This window comes from Natator depressus, chromosome 7, assembly GCF_965152275.1.
Source record: "Natator depressus isolate rNatDep1 chromosome 7, rNatDep2.hap1, whole genome shotgun sequence".
Lineage (NCBI taxonomy): Eukaryota > Metazoa > Chordata > Testudines > Cheloniidae > Natator > Natator depressus.
Genome location: NC_134240.1, coordinates 49,600,353 through 49,624,484, shown reverse-complemented (window position 1 = coordinate 49,624,484; position 24,132 = coordinate 49,600,353). Strand labels below are relative to the sequence as shown.

At 52.3% G+C, this 24,132-nt stretch overlaps 1 protein-coding gene across 2 annotated transcripts in view; it reads right to left on the bottom strand.

Moving 5' to 3' along the window:
• The window catches only part of BSN (bassoon presynaptic cytomatrix protein), a 476,585-nt gene extending 460,749 nt beyond the window's left edge, over positions 1 to 15,836 (bottom strand). For both annotated transcript variants that reach the window (XR_012640253.1, XM_074958365.1), the window contains exon 1: positions 15,627 to 15,836. Coding sequence is in view for 1 of the 2 variants with exons in the window: in XM_074958365.1 (XP_074814466.1) it covers positions 15,627 to 15,790 (164 nt within the window). In the remaining variant the exon portion in view is untranslated. The remainder of the gene's footprint in view (positions 1 to 15,626) is intronic.
• Positions 15,837 to 24,132: the final 8,296 nt, after the last annotated feature.

The following is a 24,132-nucleotide window of genomic DNA, read 5'->3' as shown; positions in this document are numbered from 1 at the left end:
ATTAGTGTTCTTTAAATCTCAAGTATTCCCATTTCAAAATTCAGGACTTCACACACCTGAAACTGGAGTATTCTCTTTAGAAGACTAACAAAAAGAATTAGTTAAGTGTTTTCTTATATCTCCAGCAGCAATCTGCTCCTTTTCCTGAAATCAGAGTAATAACAGCCACAGCATGTTCACTGTTGTAAATAATTCCCTCTTGCAATCTTCATCCTTTCATGGAAATTAAATACTACAGTATCACTTTTTCCTCATTAAATTTAAAATTCTGAATAAAGAAGCAAGCTACAGATTGTACCAGACGAAATAAAGAGGTTACATTATTAAAACTTAACACTTTCATTCTGACAACTGCAAGAGGCCTTTCCCCCAATCAAATAAATACAAAATAAATATTCACATGATTTCTTGTCACTCTGAAAATCTTTAGGCAATCCCAGATTGCTTTGCTCTTCTCTTTGTTGCATATATATTTTGGTAAGGAAGTAGCCACAATGGCATTCTTCCATATTCTACTTGCCAGACTACATATAGTCCTTAAAAAGTTCCTTCCAGTTTTAGGAAGAGTAAAGTTTTCAGAAACACTCCCTCCACTTGAAATGAGAAACATCAGTTGTTGCAGTAATACCTCTAGAATCAGAGGGAACTTACTTAGTACCCCCTGTATACTTCCTTTTGAAATATGCTTTGCTGACTTTTTAATCACAAAACCAAGACTTGTACGTTTAATGGGACCAGTTAGTGTTACTAAACAGTGAACACATTGGCGGTGGGTATCATAGGCTGGGGTAGGCTGAGCCTCCCCAAACAGCCTGGCATGGCCCCACCCACACTCCACCCCCAGACTCCCTCCTGCAGTTGCTGCTCTTCCATGGCCCAGGCTGGCTGGGGCCACACCACCCATCCGGCCCCCAGGGCTGGGACTGTGCCGCCCGGGGCTGGGAGCTCAGCAGCTGCGCTGCCCGGCCACCTGACACTCCGGGGCTGGGGGAGCTCGGGCAGCCCGGGGCTAGATGGACCATTGATCTGACCCAGCATGGCCATTCTTATGTAAAGTCATTCTAATTCATTCATCTAACAATAGAAAACAGAGCTAAACCTATCGTCTCTTTCTTGCTCATTTACTGACCTCCAAGGACTAAAGGGCTTATAAAGCAGATGACTAAGGCCTTGCCAGCAGTAGTGGTGAAATAATACCTGACTCATCATCTTGCAAAACCTCAACAACTATTTCCTTGCTTGCATCCTTAGGATTCTCATAGGTCATCTCTGGTTGAATTCACATAGCTAATCATACACTGGACCTGGTCTTTGGATTAACGTCAACCTAGAGGATATTAGCAACCCAGCCACTGTCTTAGACCCAAATCCCAACCCAGACCATCACCTTATTAAGGTAATGGTCAGCACTCTCCCCACTCCCACACAACTGGAACACCCCATGGTACTGGATCATCCACAAAGGCTCAAAACATGCTGAAGGACAGCAGCACTCTAATTACAGAAAAAGACACTAGATCCTCAGCCTATCACTATCGTCATACTCTAGCCCCCTTTAAAAAAAAGGGGAAGAAGGAGGATCCTGGGAACTACAGGCCAGTCAGCCTCACATCAGTCCCTGGAAAAATCATGGAGCAGGTCCTCAAGGAATCAATTCTGAAGCACTTAGAGGAGAGGGAAGTGATCAGGAACAGTCAGCATGGATTCACCAAGGGCAAGTCATGCCTGACTAATCTAATTGCCTTCTATGACAAGATAACTGGCTCTGTGGATGAGGGGAAAGCGGTGGACGTGTTGCTTGACTTTAGCAAAGCTTTTGACACGGTCTCCCACAGTATTCTTGCCAGCAAGTTAAAGAAGTATGGGCTGGATGAATGGACTATAAGGTGGATAGAAAGTTGGCTAGATTGTCGGGCTCAACAGGTAGTCAGCAATGGCTCCATGTCTAATTGGCTGCCGGTATCAAGTGGAGTGCCCCAAGGGTCGGTCCTCGGGCCGGTTTTGTTCAATATCTTCATAAATGATCTGGAGGATGGTGTGGATTGCACCCTCAGCAAGTTTGCAGATGACACTAAACTGGAAGGAGAGGTAGATACGCTGGAGGGTAGGGATAGGATACAGAGCGCCCTAAACAAATTAGAGGATTGGGCCAAAAGAAATCTGATGAGGTTCAACAAGGACAAGTGTGGAGTCCTGCACTTAGGACGGAAGAATCCCATGCACTGCTACAGACTAGGGACCGAATGGCTCAGCAGCAGTTCTGCAGAAAAGGACCTAGGGGTTACAGTGGACGAGAAGCTGGATATGAGTCAACAGCGTGCCCTTGTTGCCAAGAAGGCCAATGGCATTTTGGGATGTATACGTAGGGGCATTGCCAGCAGATCAAGGGACGTGATCGTCCCCCTCTATTCAACATTGATGAGGCCTCATCTGGAGTACTGTGTCCAGTTTTGGGTCCCACACTACAAGAAGGATGTGGAAAAATTGGAAAGAGTCCAGCGGAGGGCAACAAAAATGATTAGGGGACTGGAACACATGACTTATGAGGAGAGGCTGAGGGAACTGGGATTGTTTAGTCTGCAGAAGAGAAGAATGAGGGGGGATTTGATAGCTGCTTTCAACTACCTGAAAGGGGGTTCCAAAGAGGATGGATCTAGGCTGTTCTCAGTGGTAGCTGATGACAGAACAAGGAGTAATGGTCTCAAGTTGCAGTGGGGGAGGTTTAGGTTGGATATTAGGAAAAACTTTTTCACTAGGAGAGTGGTGAAACACTGGAATGCGTTACCTAGGGAGGTGGTGGAATCTCCTTCCTTAGATATTTTTAAGGTCAGGCTTGACAAAGCCCTGGGTGGGGTGATTTTGTTGGGGATTGGTCCTGCTTTGAGCAGGGGGTTGGACTAGATGACCTCCTGAGGTCCCTTCCAACCCTGATATTCTATGATTGACACACTAGCCCCCAACCACCCATACAGATCTCCTTGGTCTTCTGACACCACTGGCCAGACGAAGAGAGGAATGAGTGATCTCCTGGTGTTGTTGAATGGAGGGCACACATCCATTCTCATCCTCCTTCTGTGCAGGATTCAACACTGTCAGCCATAAGATACTGCTATCTCACCTGAGACTGGTGGCAGGATTCCAGGGGAATGAGCTATAAAGCCTTGAGTCCTTTTTGGAGGGATGCACCCAAAGAGTAAGGATGGGAAACTGCACCTCTACCATTAACCCCCCACTCCCCAGTCCCATTCAAGATGGGAAGCCTCCTGATTCATACTGAGAAAGTAGGGCAATCGGCTAGTTTTCTTAGGTGCAGGTACACGAACGCAAGAAGCCTGGGAAACAAGCAGGAAGAATTGGATCCTGGCACAATCAAGGATCTATGAAGTGATTGGAACAACAGAAGCTTGGTCGGGCAGTTCACATGACTGGAGCACTGTCATGGATGCGTATAAACTGTTTAGGAAGGACAGGTATGGGAGGAAAGGTGGAGGAGTTTCATTGTACGTAAGAGAACAGTATGATTGCTCAGAGCTCCAGTTTGAAACTGGAGAAAAGCCTGTTGAGAGTCTTTGGGTTAAGTTTAGAGGCAAGAGCAACAAGGGTGATGTCATGGCGGGCATGTGCTATAGACCACCAAATCAGAAGGATGAGGTAGACAAGGCTTTCTTCGAACAACTAACTGAAGTCTCCAGATCACAGGCACTGGTTCTAATGGGGGACTTCAATCACCCTGACATCTGCTGGGAGAGCAAGACAGCAGTGCACAGACAATCCAGGAAGTTTTTGGAGAGTGTTGGGGACAACTTCCTGGTACAAGTGCTGGAAGAACTGACTAGGGGCAGTACTCCTCGACTTGCTGCTTACAAACAGGGAAGAATTAATTGGTAGGGGAAGTAGAAGTGGGTGGCAACCTAGGCGGCAGTGACCAACGGATGGTTGAGTTCAGGATCCTGACAAAAGGAAGAAAGGAGAGTAGCAAAATACGGACCCTGGACTTCAGAAAAGCAGACTCAGACTCCCTTGGGGAACTGATGGGCAGGATCCCCTGGAAAGCTAATATGAGGGGGCAAGAAGTCCAGGAGAGCTGGCTGTATTTTAAAGAAGCCTCATTGTTTTTTTCCTGTGCCCTCATTCCGAAGTGCAGAAAGAATAGCAAATATGGCAGGCAACCAGCTTGGCTTAACAGTGAAATCTTCGGTGAGCTTAAACTCAAAAAGGAAGCTTACAAGAAGTGGAAATTTGGACAGATGACTACAGAGGAGTATAAAAATATTGCTAGAGCATGCAGAGGTGTAACCAGGAAGGCCAAGGCATGACTGGAGTTGCAGCTAGCAAGGGATGTGAAGGGTAACAAGAACGGTTTCTACAGGTATGTTAGCAACAAGAAGGTCAGAGAAAGTGTGGGACCGTTACTGAATGCAGGAGGCAACATAATGCCAAATGATGTGGAAAAAGCTGAAGTACTCAATGCTTTTTTTGCCTCGGTCTTCACAGACAAGGGCAGCTCCCAGACTGCTGCACTGGGCAACACAGCATGGGGAGTAAGTGAGCAGCCCTCAGTGGTGAAAGAACAGGTTAAGGACTATTTAGAAAAGATGGACATGCACAAGTCCATAGGTCCAGATCTAATGCATCCAAGGGTACTGAAGGAGTTGGCTGATGTGATTGCAGAGCCATTGGCCATTATCTTTGAAAATTTGTGGCGATCGGGGGAGGTCCCCGACGACTGGAAAAAGGCAAATATAGTGCCCATATTTTAAAATGGGAAGAAAGAGAACCTGGGGAACTACATGAACTACAAATCATGGAGCAGGTCCTCAAGGAAACCATTTTGAAGCACTTGCAGGAGAGGAAGGTGATCAGGAACAGTCAATGCAGATTCACCAAGGACAAGTCATGCCTGACCAACCTGATTGCCTTCTATGATGAGGTAACTGGCTCTGTGGATATGGGGAAAGCGGATGATGTGATATATCTTGACTTTAGCAAAGCTTTCGATATGGTCTCCCACAGTATTCTTGCCAGCAAGTTAAAAAAGTGTGGACTGGATGAATGGACTATAAGGTAGATAGAAAGCTGGCTAGATTGTCGGGCTTAATGAGTAGCGATAAACGGCTCAATATCTAGTTGGCAGCTGGTATCAAGCTGAGTGCCCCAGGGGTCGGTCCTGGGGCCAGTTTTGTTCAACATCTTTATCAGTGATCTGGATGACGGGCTGCCGTGGTATTTTCCCGGCCACAGGGATGTTAAATGTAATTATATTATGGTCGCTATTACCAAGCAGTTCAGCTACATTCAGCTCCTGAACCAGATCCTGTGCTTCATGTAGGACTAAATCAAGAATCGCCTTTAATCTTTTGAGTTTCATGACTAACTGCTCCAAGAAGCAGCCATTTAAGGTGTCATCAAGAAGCTATCTCTGCATCCCGTCCTGAGGTGACATGTACCCAGTCAATATGGGGATAGTTGAAATCCCCCATCATTACTGAGGTTTTTATTTTTATAGCCTCTCTAATCTCCCTGTGCATTTCACAGTCAGTATCACCATCCTGGTCAAGTGGTCGGTAGTATGTCCCTACTGCTATATTCTTATTATTCAAGAATGGAATTACTATCCATAGAAATTCTACGGTACAGTTTGGTTCATTTAAGATTTTACTTGATTTGATTCTATGCTTTCTTTCATGTTGCAGCTGTACAGACACTAGACTGGTACTCACAGGCAAGAGGAGACTAATGTAGATCAAGGATAACATGGCAATGCACAATAGAAGCCACAAAAAGTTATCAAAATGACATAGGAAGAAACTAAGACTGCAGGAGGAGACTGGCAAAGATGGAAGGCAGTAGTGAAGGTTCTATGCTCCACATGCAATACTGCAACATGAGAAAGCGGTACCTAGGTGCCCCAAACACAGTTCAGGGCCTCACTATGGCAGGCACTGTGCAAGCACACAGCAAGAAGAGTCCCAATCCTGAAAATTGTGAGTTAGCGAAGAGATCATAAGCATAGATGTAAACTGTGCTTTCCTCAGCTTCCTTCAGTCTCACTTGTACCATACTCTCCTTCTTATAATTTGCACTTAATATTGATCTCATCTGATTTACAGAGCTGTAACTAATATAAATGGATTTAGGTCAGATTTACACCAGTGTAAATAAGTTCAGAATTTAGCCCCAAGTTTCATCCTTCCACATGTGCTCTCTATATTATTTAAAAACATTTCAGATTATATTTAGCTCCAACCTTCACACTTTATTATTATGCTTTTGTTTCCTAAACATTTATAACTTTGTTACTTTCTCCCCAATTTTATGAGGAAAAAAAACAGTAAAATATTTTATTTACATTTCTAAAGCAATTAACATGACACCTACAACCCTTATTGTCTTATGAGTACTTCTATTGAACTAAATGGGACTACTCATTCAAAAACTACTCATGTGAGTTAGAGCTCAATCCTCTAAACCTTTATTCCCATAAGTAATCCTCAGCCTCACTGAACTATTCAGACAGCTTGAATTTGCAGCAAGCTCCTAGTGATTACACAGTGGCTTAAACATTTGACAGCTTGGGTCTAGCTAGAACCTTTAATATAAAACTGAACACCACCAAAAAGCCTAAAAATATATTATTGTTAGTGCTAATGTTATAAAACATTGTTCAAATATTACTTTTAGAATGCTATTTTTCTTTAGCACCCTCTTGCTGCCTTCTGAAGTCCAGCACAAATTACTTGACAACACAATGCATAATTTCAAATAATCTAAATATCAAAATTAATATCCCAATCCAACCTAGTAGCTTATATGCTATAAAGCAAGTAGCAAAAATTACACTTCAGAACAGTGCATCCTACTGTTTAAAATGACTCATCTATGGCTTCAGATGATTTAATTTAGAGCAGTGGTTCTTAACCTTTACTACACCCTTTGGTTCTCAAAATATGTTCTTGCACCCCTTATCAAAAATCGTGGAAGAAGGTCAGTTCTTTAACCTAGATATACCATAACTATAGAATGAAAGAGATAGAATTACACCTCTACCACGATATAATGTGACCCGATATAAGGCGGGTTCGCATACAACGTGGTAAAGCTCTGACACAGCGGCAGAAGTGGAGCAGCCCGGCCCCAGCCCACTCCACTCCGGCAGCTCCCAGCCGCGAGGCTCCACTTCCCGCCGCAGGTGAGTGCGGGACCTTTCCCCAACCCTGCCTCCAGTGACACAGCTGGGGGCGGGGCAAGGAAAACGGAGCGGGCTGGGGCCACATCGCTCCGCTTCTCGCCACCGGTGAATGCGGAGGGTGTCCTTTCCCCAACCTCCCCACACTCACCAGTGGCAGGAAGCGGAACAGTCCAGCCCCAGCCTGCTCCACTCCGCCAGCTCCCAGCCGCGGAGCTCCGCTTCCCACCACAGCTGAGTATGGGGGGTGTCCTTTGCTCCAATTCCCACCGCTGCCGGTGAGGGCCTGTCAGGGGGCAGGGTGTGTAGATAGAGGTCAGGGGACAGGGAGAAGGGCGGTTGGGTAGCGGGTGGGGTCCTGGGGATGATTATGGATGGGGGTCTCTGGAGGGGGCGGTCCGGGAACAAGGAACAGGGCGGGCCAAAGCAAGTTCAATGTAACGCGGTCTCACCTATAATGCAGTGAGTTTTTGTGTCCCCTGAGGACCGCATTATATCGGGGTAGAGGTGTATATACGTATTCAAACAAAGCCAAGGCGCTGCCACATCATCATCTGTGCATGCATCAAGAAATACCCCACAACATGTACGCTGTATTTTGTAGAGAGATAATTTCACTACAATTAGCTTAAAAACTTGAAAATAATTTTTGTCTATTACAGTAATAGTTAAAAAATGTATAACGTTAATAAATATATAGGTTTGCTGAAACAAAGTAGTTGTTACATACCTGTGCTTAATTTGTGTTTTCAATTATTTGCCTGCTAAAAAAATCTGGCATGTCTCGCACCCCCCAGAAAGGGCATCTCGCACCCCCAAGGGGTGCGTGCACCCCAAGTTAAGAACCTGGTTTAGAGAACTGATTTAGATAAAATGTTTAAAGATTGCATGTTCCATTTTGCTTGTTTTGCCTTTTTGGATTTCTCAATTTCCCTTCCACCAGGTTTTTAAAAATTGATGTTTCCAATGGAAATAAGGCATGAATTTTTAACAGTGAGAGTAATTAACTATTTGAACAATTTACCAAGGGTGATGGTGGATTCTCCACCACTGACACATTTTAAATCAAGATTGGATGCTTGAGGAATTATTTTGAGGAAGCTGTATGGCCTGTGTTATACAGGAAGTCAAACTAGAGGATCACAATGCTCCTTTCCAGCCCTGGAACCTATCAGTATGAATACAGTAGAACGTCAGTAGAACCTTACTAACATCTGGGGAATGGAGGTTATTCATAACTCTGAAATGTACATAACTTTGAACAAAACACCTGAGCTACATTGAAGTGACTGGATTAACAGCTGATGAGTTATAGCTTCTTCAGCTCTACTGCATTATTCTAACTTGAGCATCAGCAGCACTTTAGCTTCAGCCCCCCGCTCCCCCCAAACCAGCTAGCTCAAGCTTAAAGCACAACGTAACTTGAAACAGAGATTTGTGTGTGTGTGTGTATGGGAGTCAGATTAGGGGAAAGTTATTGCTTCTGCTAATGGTGCAGTGAAGACGAGCCCTGAGAAGAGCCACACTGACAAATCCCAGGGACTTCCTCAAAGTGCATCTCCCCCCTCATTGCAGAGTGGGGTGGAGTAGAAGCCCCACTTTGTCTTCATGTTCTCCCCACCCCTGACATCTATGTTCCATCCCATCTCCCATTTACATGGCTGCAGTGCCTAGCACTTCAGTTCCGCATGGTATGTAGGGAGAACCAAGCACTGGGTGAGGAGGGTGTCTGGGGATGTGGGGAGGCAGAGAGGTGATCAGGGCTATACTAGCCCTGATAGCTGGAAGATACAGTGTGTCTCCTCTGATATGACAGCTTCCCTCCCCCACCTACCTCCCAGGCCCCTAACCTGCCCTCAATTCCCAGGCCCCTGCATCCCACATCGCTGCCTATTCCTTCAGGGGCAGTCACATAAACAGAGCAGACATGTAGTCAGGGACATGTGGCAAATAGGTCTGGACAAAAAAAATTAAACAAAACATTACCATAAGAAAACAGTTTTGTCAAAATTTAAATTTTCCATTGGAAAAGAGATTTTGGCAGAATTTTCCACGGGCGGGGGGAAATCTACATTTTTCTGAACTTTTTTGTTCAGAAAAAGTTTTTATATTTTGCCTTTTCATCCAGATTCAGGTTCATCAGATTCCAAAATATTGGAATTTCCAACAGGCTGGAAAGTGAGGGTGGGTTTATCAGCTTTTGTAGGGAAGCCATAGAGTGGAGGAACAGGACTGTGTTAGTGACCTTTAGCTGGAAGGAGACCGGTGCTTCTGCACTGAGCCAGCAGTAGCTGAAGAGCTTTGCAACGCTGCTCCACAGCCATCATAGAAGCAGTGCCATTCAAAGCATTAAGGCACTTGGCTTCCTGAGGTGACGTTACCTTGAAATGTAGGCATCCTTAGGAAATGTTTAGATTTCTAGATTTTAGATTTTTAGGGGAATCCTTCAAGAGACAGAGAGTCAGTGAAAAGAAACTAGGCACTCCCTCTCCAGGCCACCCAGACACTCCTGTTAGCCCACAGTCATTCCAAAGCCCTACTCACTGCCCTCAAAGTCTGATTCATTCTGCCACCACGCACACTACAAACATCCCCACTCACCCCTTCCATGGTCCCCCAGAGCCCACCCCTCCATACCTTCTGACACTCAACTGGCCCCCTGGCTCACCCAGTTGATGCATAAGGGAGACAGACTGGCAGCATCAGAGAATAGAAATAGCTGGGAGACCTGAGCAGTTCCATTAGCTAATCTTGGTGTAAATCTATGAGGGTGGCCTGAATAAGGAGAATAGCTGCATGTGTGTTTAATTTTAAAATTTCAAAAACAGACTATATCTATGTTATCACTGAGAGAGAGAGAGAGAGAGAGAGAAGAAAAGAGGGGAGGGGGAGACAAGAATTAAGGGTCTATGATTGCTTAGGTAGAGGAACTCAAAGACATGAGGAAAATAGGGCAAAATTTCCAAAGGAGCATTTTAAAAGGTTTGCTCTTCAACAGTCAGTAACAATTTTAAAGAGAAAATTATATAGAAAATTTAACTGTCCTCTGAAGAGTTATTGAGCCAAATTTGGAGACTGATTCAATCATTAAAGTGTGAGAACAGTGATTTTAGTCCTATTTTAAGTTCAAATCTCAGTACAAGCTTAAATGTGAAAGGCTTTCTATTTGGATTTCTTATCACAACATCCTTTTATATTTTCTGAATTCCAAACACCACAACAATTGGCCAGATTGCAAGTCCTTTTATATTCATAGATGAGGACAAGACATTTTAAATCATCACAGTTACTTTGCCACACGTTGTAGGCAAACTGCACAACCAAACTGAATCTGCTGCATTTTCATCAAGTAACTTTCTGTTTCTCATACACATTTTTCCCACATATTATATCCAATTATCTTATAGGTTTTTTTAAGGAATACATTCAATCCTATTCCTCTCTTCAACATATGCTCTCAAAACATTTCACTCCTATTTTGTGATTTTTTACTAGACAAGATGGCATTGTATATATCACAATAAGCTTTTACATCAATTATTTCTCTACATATATGTACTTTAAGTTACATAACCACCTCTCTCTTTTATGTCACAAATCAGCTACAGTTAGGGGAGCCATCTTTGGGGTACATGTACGATGTAATCATTGTCACTGCTGTTCTACAAATTGGCATTGCAATAAATTGAGCAATAAAAGGCTGGAGACCCAGGCACAAACACAGGGGATGCAAACAGGGAGATATATTCTTTCCGGCTCACCCCATTCCTCAATTCCACCCCCATTCTCTCTCCCTGACACCAGGCTGCACCCTGGCACTCTTCCCTAGTCCTCCACAGAAGGTAGGTTTGTCCTCCTACCTTTTCCTAGCTCCCCAACCACAATTAGCTCCTTTGCCCTCTCTCCTAGCCTTCCCCAGGGCCTGCGACCTACCCTCGCACCTTGAACACAGAGCACCACTTGCCCCCCTTCCCTAGGCCCACCCTTCCCCACAAACAGGCCACCCATCTAGTGGTGAAAATAAGGTGGTACAGGCCGGCGTACCAGTAAAAAGTGGCTGCCAGTACCGAACCATACAGCTTACTTTAAAGCACTGCCACCGCGGCGCTTTAACGTCGTTGCCCCTTTTGCCCATACCCCGGGCCGCTGACAGGGGGTGAGGGCAAAAGAAGCAGTTGCCCCAGGGCTGGCAATTTAAAAGGGCCTGCCTCTCCCCCCGAGACCCCTCATACCCACCAGCTTCCCCCGCACTCCGCCCGGGACCCTCCCTCTCCCCGCAAGCTCCCCCCTGCCTGAGATGCCCCTCTCCCCGCAAGCTCCCCCTTCCTCCCTGCCCGAGACCCCCCTCCTCCCTGCAAGCTCCCCCTTCCTCTGCCCGAGACCCCCCTCTCCCCAAAGCCCCCCTCTCCTCTCCCCGAGACCCCCCTCTCCTCTCCCCGAGACCCCCCCGCTCACCCCTCCTCTGCCCAAGTCCCCCCCCTCCTCCCTGCCCGAGACCCCCCCTCTCCCCGCAAGCTCCCCTCTCCTCTCCCCGAGACACCCCTCTCCTCTCCCCAAGACCCCACCGCTCACCCCTCCTCTGCCCAAGACCCCCTCCCCGCAAGCTCCCCCCTCCTCCTTGCCCGAGACCCCTCCTCTCCCCAAAGCCCCCCTCTCCCCACAAGCACCCCCCTCTCCTCTCCCCGAGACCCCCCCACCCCGCCTCTGCCCAAGAAACCCTCTCTCCGCAAAGTCCCCCCTCCTCCCTGCCCGAGACCCCCCCTCCCCACAAACTCCCGCCCTCCTCTCTGCCCGAGAGCCCCCCTCTCCCCGCAAGCTCCCCCATCCTCTGTCCGAGACCCCCCCGCTGCCCCCTCCTCTGCCCGAGACCCCCCTCTCTCCCCCAAGCTCCCCCCTCCTCCCTGCCCGAGACCCCCCTCTCCCCGCAAGCTCCCCCCCTCCTCTGCCCGAGACCCCCCTCCCCGAGACCCCCCCCGCAAGCTCCCCCCCTCCTCTGCCCGAGACCCCCTCTCTCCCCACGACCCCCCCCGCAAGCTCCCCTCCCCCCTCTGCCCGAGACCCCCTCTCTCCCCACGACCCCCCCCGCAAGCTCCCCTCCCCCCTCTCCCCAAGACCCCCCCCTCCCCGCAAGCTCCCCCCCTCCCCGAGACCCCCCCTCTCTCCCCGCAAGCTCTCCCCCCTCTCCCCGAGACCCCCCCTCTCTCCCCGCAAGCTCCCCCCCTCTCCCCGAGACCCCCCCCCCTCCCCGCAAGCTCCCCCCCTCTTCCCGAGACCCCCCCTCTCTCCCCGCAAGCTCCCCCCCTCTTCCCGAGACCCCCCCTCTCTCCCCGCAAGCTCTCCCCCCCTCTCCCCGAGACCCCCCCTCTCTCCCCGCAAGCTCCCCCCCTCTCCCCGAGACCCCCCCCCTCTCCCCGCAAGCTCTCCCCCCTCTCCCCGAGACCCCCCCCTCTCCCCGAGACCCCCCCCTCTCTCCCCGCAAGCTCCCCCCCCCTCGGCCAGAGATCCCCCCCCTCTCTCCCCGCAAGCTCCCCCCCCTCGGCCAGAGATCCCCCCCCTCTCTCCCCGCAAGCTCCCCCCCCTCTCCCCGAGACCCCCCCCTCTCTCCCCGCAAGCTCCCCCCCCTCTCCCCGAGACCCCCCCCTCTCTCCCCGCAAGCTCCCCCCCCCTCGGCCAGAGATCCCCCCCCTCTCTCCCCGCAAGCTCCCCCCCTCTCCCCGCAAGCTCTCCCCCCCTCTCCCCGAGACCCCCCCCTCTCCCCGCAAGCTCCCCCCCTCTCCCCGAGACCCCCCCTCTCTCCCCGCAAGCTCTCCCCCCCTCTCCCCGAGACCCCCCCTCTCTCCCCGCAAGCTCCCCCCCCTCTCCCCGAGACCCCCCCTCTCTCCCCGCAAGCTCCCCCCCCTCTCCCCGAGACCCCCCCTCTCTCCCCGCAAGCTCCCCCCCCTCTCCCCGAGACCCCCCCTCTCTCCCCGCAAGCTCCCCCCCCTCTCCCCGAGACCCCCCTCTCTCCCCGCAAGCTCTCCCCCCCTCTCCCCGAGACCCCCCTCTCTCCCCGCAAGCTCTCCCCCCCTCTCCCCGAGACCCCCCTCTCTCCCCGCAAGCTCTCCCCCCCCTCCCCGAGACCCCCCCTCTCTCCCCGCAAGCTCTCCCCCCCCTCCCCGAGACCCCCCCTCTCTCCCCGCAAGCTCCCCCCCCTCTCCCCAAGACCCCCCCCTCTCCCCGAGACCCCCCCTCGGCCAGAGATCCCCCCCTCTCTCCCCGCAAGCTCCCCCCCCTCGGCCAGAGACCCCCCCCCTCTCTCCCCGCAAGCTCCCCCCCCTCTCCCCGAGACCCCCCCTCTCTCCCCGCAAGCTCTCCCCCCCTCTCCCCGAGACCCCCCCCTCTCCCCGCAAGCTCCCCCCCCTCCCTGAGACCCCCCCTCTCTCCCCGCAAGCTCCCCCCCCTCTCCCCGAGACCCCCCTCTCCCCGCAAGCTCTCCCCCCCTCTCCCCGAGACCCCCCCTCTCTCCCCGCAAGCTCTCCCCCCCTCTCCCCGAGACCCCCCCTCTCTCCCCGCAAGCTCCCCCCCTCTCCCCGAGACCCCCCCCTCTCTCCCCGCAAGCTCCCCCCCTCTCCCCGCAAGCTCCCCCCCCTCGGCCAGAGACCCCCCTCTCCCCGAGACCCCCCCCTCTCTCCCCGCAAGCTCCCCCCCCCTCTCCCCGAGACCCCCCCCTCTCTCCCCGCAAGCTCCCCCCCCTCGGCCAGAGACCCCCCCCCTCTCTCCCCGCAAGCTCCCCCTCCCTCGGCCGGAGACCCCCGCCTCTCTCCCCGCAAGCTCCCCCTCCCTCGGCCGGAGACCCCCCCCCTCTCCCCGCAAGCTCCCCCCCCTCGGCCGGAGACCCCCCCCTCTCTCCCCGCAAGCTCCCCCCCCCTCGGCCGGAGCCCCCCCCCCTCTCCCCGCAAGCTCCCCCCCCTCGGCCGGAGACCCCCCCCCCTCTCTCCCCGCAAGCTCCCCCCCCTCGGCCGGAGACCCCCCCCCCTCCCCGCAAGCTCCCCCCCCTCTCCCCGAGACCCCCCCCCTCTCCCCGCAAGCTCCCCCCCTCTCTCCCCGCAAGCTCCCCGTCTCTCCCCGCATGCTCCCCCCCCTCGGCCAGAGACCCCCCCCCTCTCTCCCCGCATGCTCCCCCCCCTCGGCCAGAGACCCCCCCCCTCTCCCCGCAAGCTCCCCCCCCTCGGCCGGAGACCCCGCCTCTCTCCCCGCAAGCTCCCCCCCCTCGGCCGGAGACCCCCCCCCCTCCCCGCAAGCTCTCCCCCCCTCTCCCCGAGACCCCCCCTCTCTCCCCGCAAGCTCTCCCCCCCTCTCCCCGAGACCCCCCCTCTCTCCCCGCAAGCTCCCCTCTCTCCCCGCAAGCTCCCCCCCTCTCCCCGAGACCCCCCCTCTCTCCCCGCAAGCTCTCCCCCCCTCTCCCCGAGACCCCCCCTCTCTCCCCGCAAGCTCCCCCCCCCTCGGCCGGAGACCCCTCCCTCTCTCCCCGCAAGCTCCCCCCCCTCGGCCGGAGACCCCCCTCTCTCCCCGCAAGCTCCCCCCCCTCGGCCGGAGACCCCGCCTCTCTCCCCGCAAGCTCCCCCCCCCTCGGCCGGAGACCCCCCCCTCTCTCCCCGCAAGCTCCCCCCCCCCCCGAGACCCCCCCCTCTCTCCCCGCAAGCTCCCCCCCCTCGGCCAGAGACCCCCCCCCTCCCCGCAAGCTCCCCCCCCTCGGCCAGAGACCCCCCCCCTCTCTCCCCGCAAGCTCCCCCCCCCTCGGCCGGAGACCCCCCCCCTCTCTCCCCGCAAGCTCCCCCCCCCTCGGCCGGAGACCCCCCCCCTCTCCCCGCAAGCTCCCCCCCCTCGGCCGGAGACCCCCCCCTCTCCCCGCAAGCTCCCCCCCCTCGGCCGGAGACCCCCCCCCTCTCTCCCCGCAAGCTCCCCCCCCTCGGCCAGATACCCCCCCCTCTCTCCCCGCAAGCTCCCCCCCCCTCGGCCGGAGACCCCCCCCCCTCTCTCCCCGCAAGCTCCCCCCCCCTCGGCCGGAGACCCCCCCCTCTCTCCCCGCAAGCTCCCCCCCCCTCGGCCGGAGACCCCCCCGCTCTCCCCGCAAGCTCCCCCCCCCTCGGCCGGAGACCCCGCCTCTCTCCCCGCAAGCTCCCCCCCCCTCGGCCGGAGACCCCGCCTCTCTCCCCGCAAGCTCCCCCCCCTCGGCCGGAGACACCCCCCCTCTCCCCGCAAGCTCCCCCCCCTCGGCCAGAGACCCCCCCCTCTCCCCGCAAGCTCCCCCCCCTCGGCCAGAGACCCCCCCCTCTCCCCGCAAGCTCTCCCCCCTCGGCCCGAGACCTCCCTCCCCCGCAGGCTTCCCCCCCCTCGGCCCGAGACCTCCCTCCCCCGCAGGCCGCCCCCCGCCGTCTCGCCCCGGGCCGGACTCGCTCACCTGTCGGCGGACGCGGGGGCTGCTGCTCTCCCCGGGAGCTGTCCGGCGGCGCCTGGTGCTGAAGGCGGCTTGGCAGCTCCGAGCGGCGACGGGTGTCCGGCGGCGGGGCCGGGCGGGAGCCTCCCGTCAGCTCCCCCGCCCTCCAGGCTGGCCTCATTGCCCATGGCAGCGCGGCGGACGGGCCGGCGGGACGGGACAGGCTCCCTCAGCGCAGCGCCGCCTCCGCCGCCATCAGCCCGCCGCCTCCGCCGCCGCCAGCCCCACCACAGAGCATGCGCCAGCCATGAGCGCGCCCTACTCGTTCCGTCACAGGGAGCGCCTCGGACACGCGCACGGCCTAGCCAATGGGAGCAGGCGCTAGGTTCAGACCCGCCCATGCTGGGCACGTACACTGACTGGCCAATCACAGCTCGGGCTCACCCCACCCGCTGCGAGCCAATAGACCGGGAGCGCCAATCAGTCACGATCTGACCTGGCCGTAGAGCCTCAGGTCCCTCGGGCATGGGCATGTGCTGGCCAGTGGGAGCCCCTCTGGCCCACCCACCCCTCACCTTGCACATGCTCACCCAGGGAAGCCCGGCTCGTCCGGGTCACGCAGGTCTCCAGCAATAGAAGGCCTGCCCGGTTGCCAACCCGTCGTTCTCAGCTTGGCCCATGGGTGCCCAAGCCAGTCACATGTTCTTAGCCAATGGGAGCCTCTGCCTGCCCACGTACCATGATGAGTGTGCAAGTGCCTAGCAAAGGGGCTCCATGCTGGCTATATGCTCCCTGCGGTATGTTTGCACCCCAGTAATGGGAGCCAGCATCCCATCCGTCCATGAGCGCCCAGCCCCACCCTGTGTCAGTGTCACCTCTGCAGAGGTGGAGAATTCACAGCCAGGCTTGAGAGCTCACAGGCGGTAGAGTGAGCACAGGGTAAGAGAGGAGGGAGGTAGAGAATGACTCAGTCCCGAGGCACCTCCAAACCTAGATGCAAGGTGAAGCCTCAGCTGACATTTGTGCTGAAAAAGGAGGCACTTCTCTGGGCTGCCCCACTGCCATCCTCCTCTTGGACAAGCACTCATAGAGGACAGGAGACATCCCAGAGGACTGGAGAAGGGGAAATGTAGTGCCTGTCTTTAAAAGGGGGAGCAAAGAGGCCCAGAGGAATAATAAACTTCCTAATTCAGTCAGCCTAACTTTAATATGTGGAAAATACAGCAACTGATTATTAAACACTGGAGGATATTAAGGAATAGCCAGCATGGGTTTGTCAAGAACAAACCATGCTAAACCAACCTAATTTCCTGTGACCAAGTCACACATGACATTCTCATAAACAAACTAGGGAAATGTAGGCTAGATGAAATTACCATAAGGTTGGCACATGATTAGTTGAAAAACCATACTCAAAAAGTCGTTATCAATGGCTTGCCATCAAACTGGGAAGTTGTATCTAGTGGTCAGTAATTGGTCTGATACTATTTAATATTTTAATTAAAGACATAGATAATGGCCTGGAGAGTATGCTTATAAAATTTGTGGGTGATGCCAAGCTGGGACTTGTTGCAAGCGCTTTGGAGAATAGGATTAAAATTCAAAATGAGCGTCATGCTGTCAGGAGTGGCTCACAACCGAGAGTGCCAATCTCATGTCAGACTGTCAGAAAACAGGACCAGTTATATATGTGAACTCCTGGAGTCACAGACAGTCCCCTTAGGGCCTCTAGCCCATATTGCCAACCCCACAAATTGGACTTTGTGCTAATGGTCAGTATACCAAAAATCACAACACATTAGGTTACTTCCAATCCGAAGGATCAGTCACTTACCCCAGATCAATTAGTACTCTGGATCTTACAAAAGACAATGCAGGCAGCCAATTTTCTAGTGAACTAACTAAATGTTTATTAGCATGGGCAGCGGGTATCATAGACTGGGGAAGGCTCTGCCTTCCCAAACAGGCAGCTGTGGCTCTGCACAAACTCCCCCACTCCCCAGGCTCCCTCCTGCTTCCCACTCTGGCCCACTCTTCCCAGTTCCCCTTTCAGTCGGTGGCCCGCAGCTCTGGCTGGTCCTGGAATCTCCACCCGCCCGGTGCTTTGGGGTCGGGGAGGCCACGCTGCTTGCCTGGCGCTCTGGGGATGGGAACCCACTGGGGCTGGGGGTACTAGCCTGGGGCAGGGGCCAGTGGCTGCAGTGAGGGGCTCTGGGCTGTGGCAGGGGGGCAAAAGGGCCTCCGCTGGAAGGGGCGGAGTTGCGGTCTAGCCTCCCCCAGCCAGCGATCCATGCACCACCCATGTTTCTTAGCTAAGAAAAATAAATGAAAGGTTAAAGCAGGTAAAATATATTAATAGGTGAGTTAAAGTCTACAAATCCAAAATGATAGTAGAGATGTAGTAATCTGCCAGTTTCCCAAAAGTCTTTTCTCTGAATAACTCTGAGGATCTCTGTCTTCAAGTTCAGTTATTTCATTCAGTTTGAATCTAAACAGTCCAGAGATGCAGGATTCCTTTGAATCAGTATTTATATCTTTGTCAGATAACAATGTGACGAGGGGCCAGGGAGCATTTCTTGTTACAGGGATAAACATCATATAAATCCCTGCCATTGCATTATAATAGGAATAGTATTGTTCTCACTTATCAAGTACCATTCCATTAGTTTTCATGAAGTTCTAACACTTGAATACACTCTTCATTAACACACACCTTGATCTAGGTTTATCTAATTACAGGAGATACATAATGTGTATGTAATATAATAACAAACAACAGGATATAGATAGGCAAAAACAATACAGTCAACATTTCTTTTGATCTCTATTAACACATGAGTGAGTTAGTCTATGCATACTATTATACTTAACATTTCTTTGATGTTCACACACAAGTGAATAGGTCTATGGCTCTGGTCTGTCAGCATCACAACAAGCTTGCCAAATTAGAGAATTGGTCTGAAATCTACAAGATGAACTTCAATAGAGACAAATACAAAGTCCTTCAGTTAGGAAAGAAAAATCAAATGCACAACTACAAAATGGGGAATAACTGGCTATGTGGTAGTACCAAAAAGGATCTGAGGGTTATAGTGGATCACAAATTGAATACAAGTCAATAATGTTGTGCAGTTGTGAAAAAGTAATGTCAGGGGTGTGTTAACAGGAGTGTCATATGTAAGACATAGGTGGTATTGTCCCACTCTACTTGGCACTGGTTAGGTCTCAGCTGGAATACTGTGTCCAGTTCTGGGCATTACATTTTAGGAAAGATGTGGACAATTTGGAGAGTCCAGAGAAGAGCAACAAAAATAAAAAGTTTAGAAAACCTGACCTATGAGGAAAGGTTAAAAAAACTGGATGTATTTAGTCTTGAGAAAAGAAGATTGAGGGGCACCTGATAACAGTCTTCACATATAAGGTCTGTTATAAAGAGGACAGGGAGCAGTTGTTCTCCATGTCTGCTGGAGGTAGAACAAGAAGTAATTAATCTGTAGCAGGAGAGATAGTTTAGATATTAGAAAAAATGTTCATGGATTCCATGAAACTGAATCTAATGCCAGAAGGGACCATTGTGATCATCTAGTCTCACCTCTTATATAACACAGGCCATAGAACTTCCCCAAAATAATTCCTAGAGCAGGTCTTTTAGAAAAAATGCTACTCTATTTAAAAAAGTTTAGGGTATGTCTACACTACGAAATTAGGTCGAATTTATAGAAGTCGGTTTTTTAGAAATCGTTTTTAAATAGTCGATTCTGTGTGTCCCCACACAAAATGCTCTAAGTGCATTAACTTGGCAGAGTGCTTCCACAGTACCGAGGCTACCGTCGACTTCCGGAGTGTTGCACTGTGGGTAGCTATCCCACAGTTCCCGCAGTCTCCGCTGCCCACTGGAATTCTGGGTTGAGATCCCAATGTCTGATGGGGCAAAAAACATTGTCGCGGGTGGTTCTGGGTACATGCCATCAGGCCCTCCTTCCCTCCCTCCCTCTGTGAAAGCAACGGCAGACAATCGTTTTGCACCTTTTTTCCTGAGTTACCTGTGCAGACACCATACCACGGCAAGCATGGAGCCCACTCAGATCACTTTGGCAATTAGGAGCACATTAAACACCACATGCATTATCCAGCAGTATATGCAGCACCAGAACCTGGCAAAGCGAAACCGGGCGAGTAGGCGACATCAGCGCGGTGACGAGAGTGATGAGGACATGGACACAGACTTCTGTCAAAGCATGGGCCCTGGCAATGCAGGCATCATGGTGCTAATGGGGCAGGTTCATGCCGTGGAATGCCGATTCTGGGCCCGCGAAACAAGCACAGACTGGTGGGACAGCATAGTGTTGCAGGTCTGGGACGATTTCCAGTGGCTGCAAAACTTTCGCATGCATAAGGGCACTTTCATGGAACTTTGTGACTTGCTTTCCCCTGCCCTGAAGCACATGAATACCAAGATGAGAGCAGCCCTCCCAGTTGAGAAGCGAGTGGCAATAGCCCTGTGGAAGCTTGCAACGCGAGACAGCTACCGGTCAGTCGGGAATCAATTTGGAGTGGGCAAATCTACTGTGGGGGCTGCTGTGATGCAAGTAGCCAACGCAATCAAAGATCTGCTGATATCAAGGGTAGTGACCCTGGGAAATGTGCAGGTCATAGTGGATGGCTTTGCTGCAATGGGATTCCCTAACTGTGGTGGGGCCATAGACGGAACCCATATCCATATCTTGGCACTGGAGTACCAAGCCAGCGAGTACAAAAACTGCAAGGGGTACTTTTCAATAGTGCTGCAAGCACTGGTGGATCACAAGGGATGTTTCACCAACATCAGCGTGGGATGGCCGGGAAAGGTACATGACGCTCGCATCTTCAGGAACTCTGGTCTGTTTCAAAAGCTGCAAGAAGGGACTTTATTCCCAGACCAGAAAATAACCATTGGGGATGTTGAAATGCCTCTTGTTATCCTTGGGGACCCAGTCTACCCCTTAATGCCATGGCTCATGAAGCCGTACACAGGCAGCCTGGACAGTAGTCAGGAGCTGTTCAACTACAGGCTGAGCAAGTGCAGAATGGTGGTAGAATGTGCATTTGGATGTTTAAAAGCGCGCTGGCGCAGTTTATTGACTCGGTTAGACCTCAGCAAAATGAATATTCCCACTGTTATTACTGCTTGCTGTGAGCTCCACAATATCTGTGAGAGTAAGGGGGAGACGTTTATGATGGGGTGGGAGGATGAGGCAAATCGCCTGGCCGCTGGTTACGCACAGCCCAACACCAGGGCGGTTAGAAGAGCACAGGAGGGTGCGGTGCGCGTCAGAGAAGCTTTGAAGACCAGTTTCATGACTGGCCAGGCTACGGTGTGAAAGTTCTGTTTGTTTCTCCTTGATGAAACTCCCTGCCCCTTCGTTCACTCTACTTCCCTGTAAGCTAAGCACCCTCCCCTCCTCCCTTCGATCACCACTTGCAGAGGCAATAAAGTCATTGTTGCTTCACATTCATGCATTCTTTATTAATTCATCACACAAATAGGGGGATAACTGTCAAGGTAGCCTGGGAGGAGTGGTGAAGGAGAGAAGCACCGGGAGCGGTGGTGGAGGAGGGAAGGACAAGGACACGCAGCACTTTAAAAGTTTAAAACTTATTGAATGGCAGCCTTTTGTTGCTTGAGCAATCCTCTGGGGTGGAGTGGCTGGGTGGCCGGAGGCCCCCCCACCGCGTTCTTGAGCGTCTGGGTGAGGAGGCTATGGAACTTGGGGAGGAGGACGGTTGGTTACACAGGGGCTGTAGTGGCAGTCTGTGCTCCAGCTGCCTTTGCTGCAGCTCAACCATACACTGGAGCATACTGGTTTGGTCCTCCAGCAGCCTCAGCATTGAATCCTGCCTCCTCTCATCACGCTGCCACCACCTTTCAGCTTCAGTCCTCTCTTCAGCCCGCCACCACTCCTCCCGGTCCTTTTGTGCTTTCCTGCACTCTGACATTGTCTGCCTCCACGCATTCGTCTGTGCTCTGTCAGTGTGGGAGGACAGCATGAGCTCAGAGAACATTTCATCACAAGTGCCTTTTTTTCGCCTTCTAATCTTCACTAGCCTCTGGGAAGGAGAAGATCCTGTGATCCTTGAAACACATGCAGCTGGTGGAGAAAAAAAAAGGGTCAGTGGTATTTAAAAAGACACATTTTATAGAACAATGGATACACTGTTTCACAGAAAACCTTGCTATTAACATTACATACACAGCACATGTGCTTTCGTTACAAGGTCGCATTTTGCCTCCCCCCCACCACGTGGCTACCCCCTCACCCCTCCCCGTGGCTAACAGCAGGGAACATTTCTGTTCAGCCACAGGTAAACAGCCCAGCAGGAATGGGCACCTCTGAATGTCCCCTTAAGAAAAGCACCCTATTTCAACCAGGTGACCATGAATGATATCACTCTCCTGAGGATAACACAGAGAGAAAAAGAACAGATGTTGTTTGAATGCCAGCAAACCATACACTGCAATGCTTTGTCCTACAATGATTCCTGAGTATGTGCTTTTGGCCTGGAGTGGTAAAGTGTCCTACCATGGTGGATGGAATAAGGCTGCCCTCCCCAGGAACCTTTTGCAAAGGCTTTGGGAGTACATCCAGGAGAGCCTCAAAGGCCAGGGCAAATTAATCATTAAACATGCTTGCTTTTAAACCATGTATAGTATTTTAAAAGGTACACTCACCAGAGATCCCTTCTCCGCCTGGCGGGTCCAGGAGGCAGCCTTGGGTGGGTTCGGGGGGTACTGGCTCCAGGTCCAGGGTGAGAAACAGTTCCTGGCTGTAGGGAAAACCGGTTTCTCCGCTTGCTTGCTGTGAGCTATCTACAACTTCATCATCATCATCTTCCTCGTCCCAAAAACCTGCTTCTGTGTTGCCTCCATCTCCATTGAAGGAGTCAAACAACACGGCTGGGGTAGTGGTGGCTGAACCCCCTAAAATGGCATGCAGCTCATCATAGAAGCAGCATGTTTGGGGCTCTGACCCGGGGCGGCCGTTTGCCTCTCTGGTTTTCTGGTAGGCTTGCCTCAGCTCCTTAAGTTTCACGTGGCACTGCTTCGGGTCCCTGTTATGGCCTCTGTCCTTCATGCCCTGGGAGATTTTGACAAATGTTTTGGCATTTCGAAAACTGGAACAGAGTTCTGATAGCACGGATTCCTCTCCCCATACAGCGATCAGATCCCGTATTTCCCGTTCGGTCCATGCTGGAGCTCTTTTGCGATTCTGGGACTCCATCATGGTCACCTCTGCTGATGAGCTCTGCATGATCACCTCTGCTGACGAGCTCTGGCCAGCGTGGCAAGCTGCAGATGACCATGCAAACAAGAAATTGAAATTCAAAAGTTTGCGGGCCTTTTCCTGTCTACCTGGCCAGTGCATCTGAGTTGAGAGTGCTGTCCAGAGCAGTCACAATAGAGCACTCTGGGATAGCTCCTGGAGGCCAATACCGTCTAATTGCCTTGTCGGGGGTGGAGTAAGAAAATCGATTTTAAGAGCCCTTTAAGTCGAAAAAAAGGGCTTCATCGTGTGGATGGGTGCAGGGTTAAATCGATTTAACACTGCTAAATTCGACCTCAACTCCTCGTGTAGACCAGGGCATAGTGATAGAGAATCCACCATGACCCTTAGTAAATTATTTCAATGGTTAATTACTCTCACTTAAAAACGTTCACCTTATTTCCAGTCTGAATTTGTGAAGCTTCAACTCCAGCCACTGGATTGTGTTTTCCCTTTCTCTGTTAGATTGAAGAGCCCATTATTAAATATTACTGCTGAGATCATTATGCCCACAATATTTTAAAATTCTGCAAAATTCTGCAAATTTTATTTGTCAATAAATCAATGTGGCTCCAGCATGGCAGTGGGGAGCACAGGCCACTGGCTGCTTTGAGGTGGGAGATCACCCTGAAGCCCCCACCTCCCCCAGTGTAGGGGCTTGGCAGTGAGGCTGCACCTGACCCTGACACAATTCAAGGGCTGGGCCAGAAACACCCTGGGGCCCTGCCCCTCTGTGCCAGGTGCATCAGGTGTGGCTGGGCAGGCTCAGCCCAGCAGGATCCAAGTGTGGAGGGGCTTAGTGTGGGGGATTGAGAGGGTTCTGTGTTGGGCAGTCTGGGTGCGGGCGGCTCAGTGGGAGATCTGGATGCACAGGGGCTCGTTGGAGGGTTCTGGGTGCAGGGGCAATGGGACTCTGCAGGGGATCCAGGTGAAGGTGGTTGGGGCTCAGCGGGGGGGTTCTGGGTGTGGGGAGATGGGGCTTAGCAGTGAGGGTCTGGGGGGGCTCAATTGGGGGTCCGGATGCTGGGGGAGTGGGGCTTGATGGGGTGGGAGTCCAGGTGCAGCTGGTTGGGGATCAGTGGGGTGGGGGTCTGGATGTGGGGGGCTCATTGAAGGGGTCCAGGTGGAGGGGGGTAGGGCTTATCAGAGTGAGGGTCCGATGGTCCTGCTTAACAGGGGAGCCCCAGCTGCTGCCTAGGGGACGCTGCATGCCGGGCTCCCACATCTCC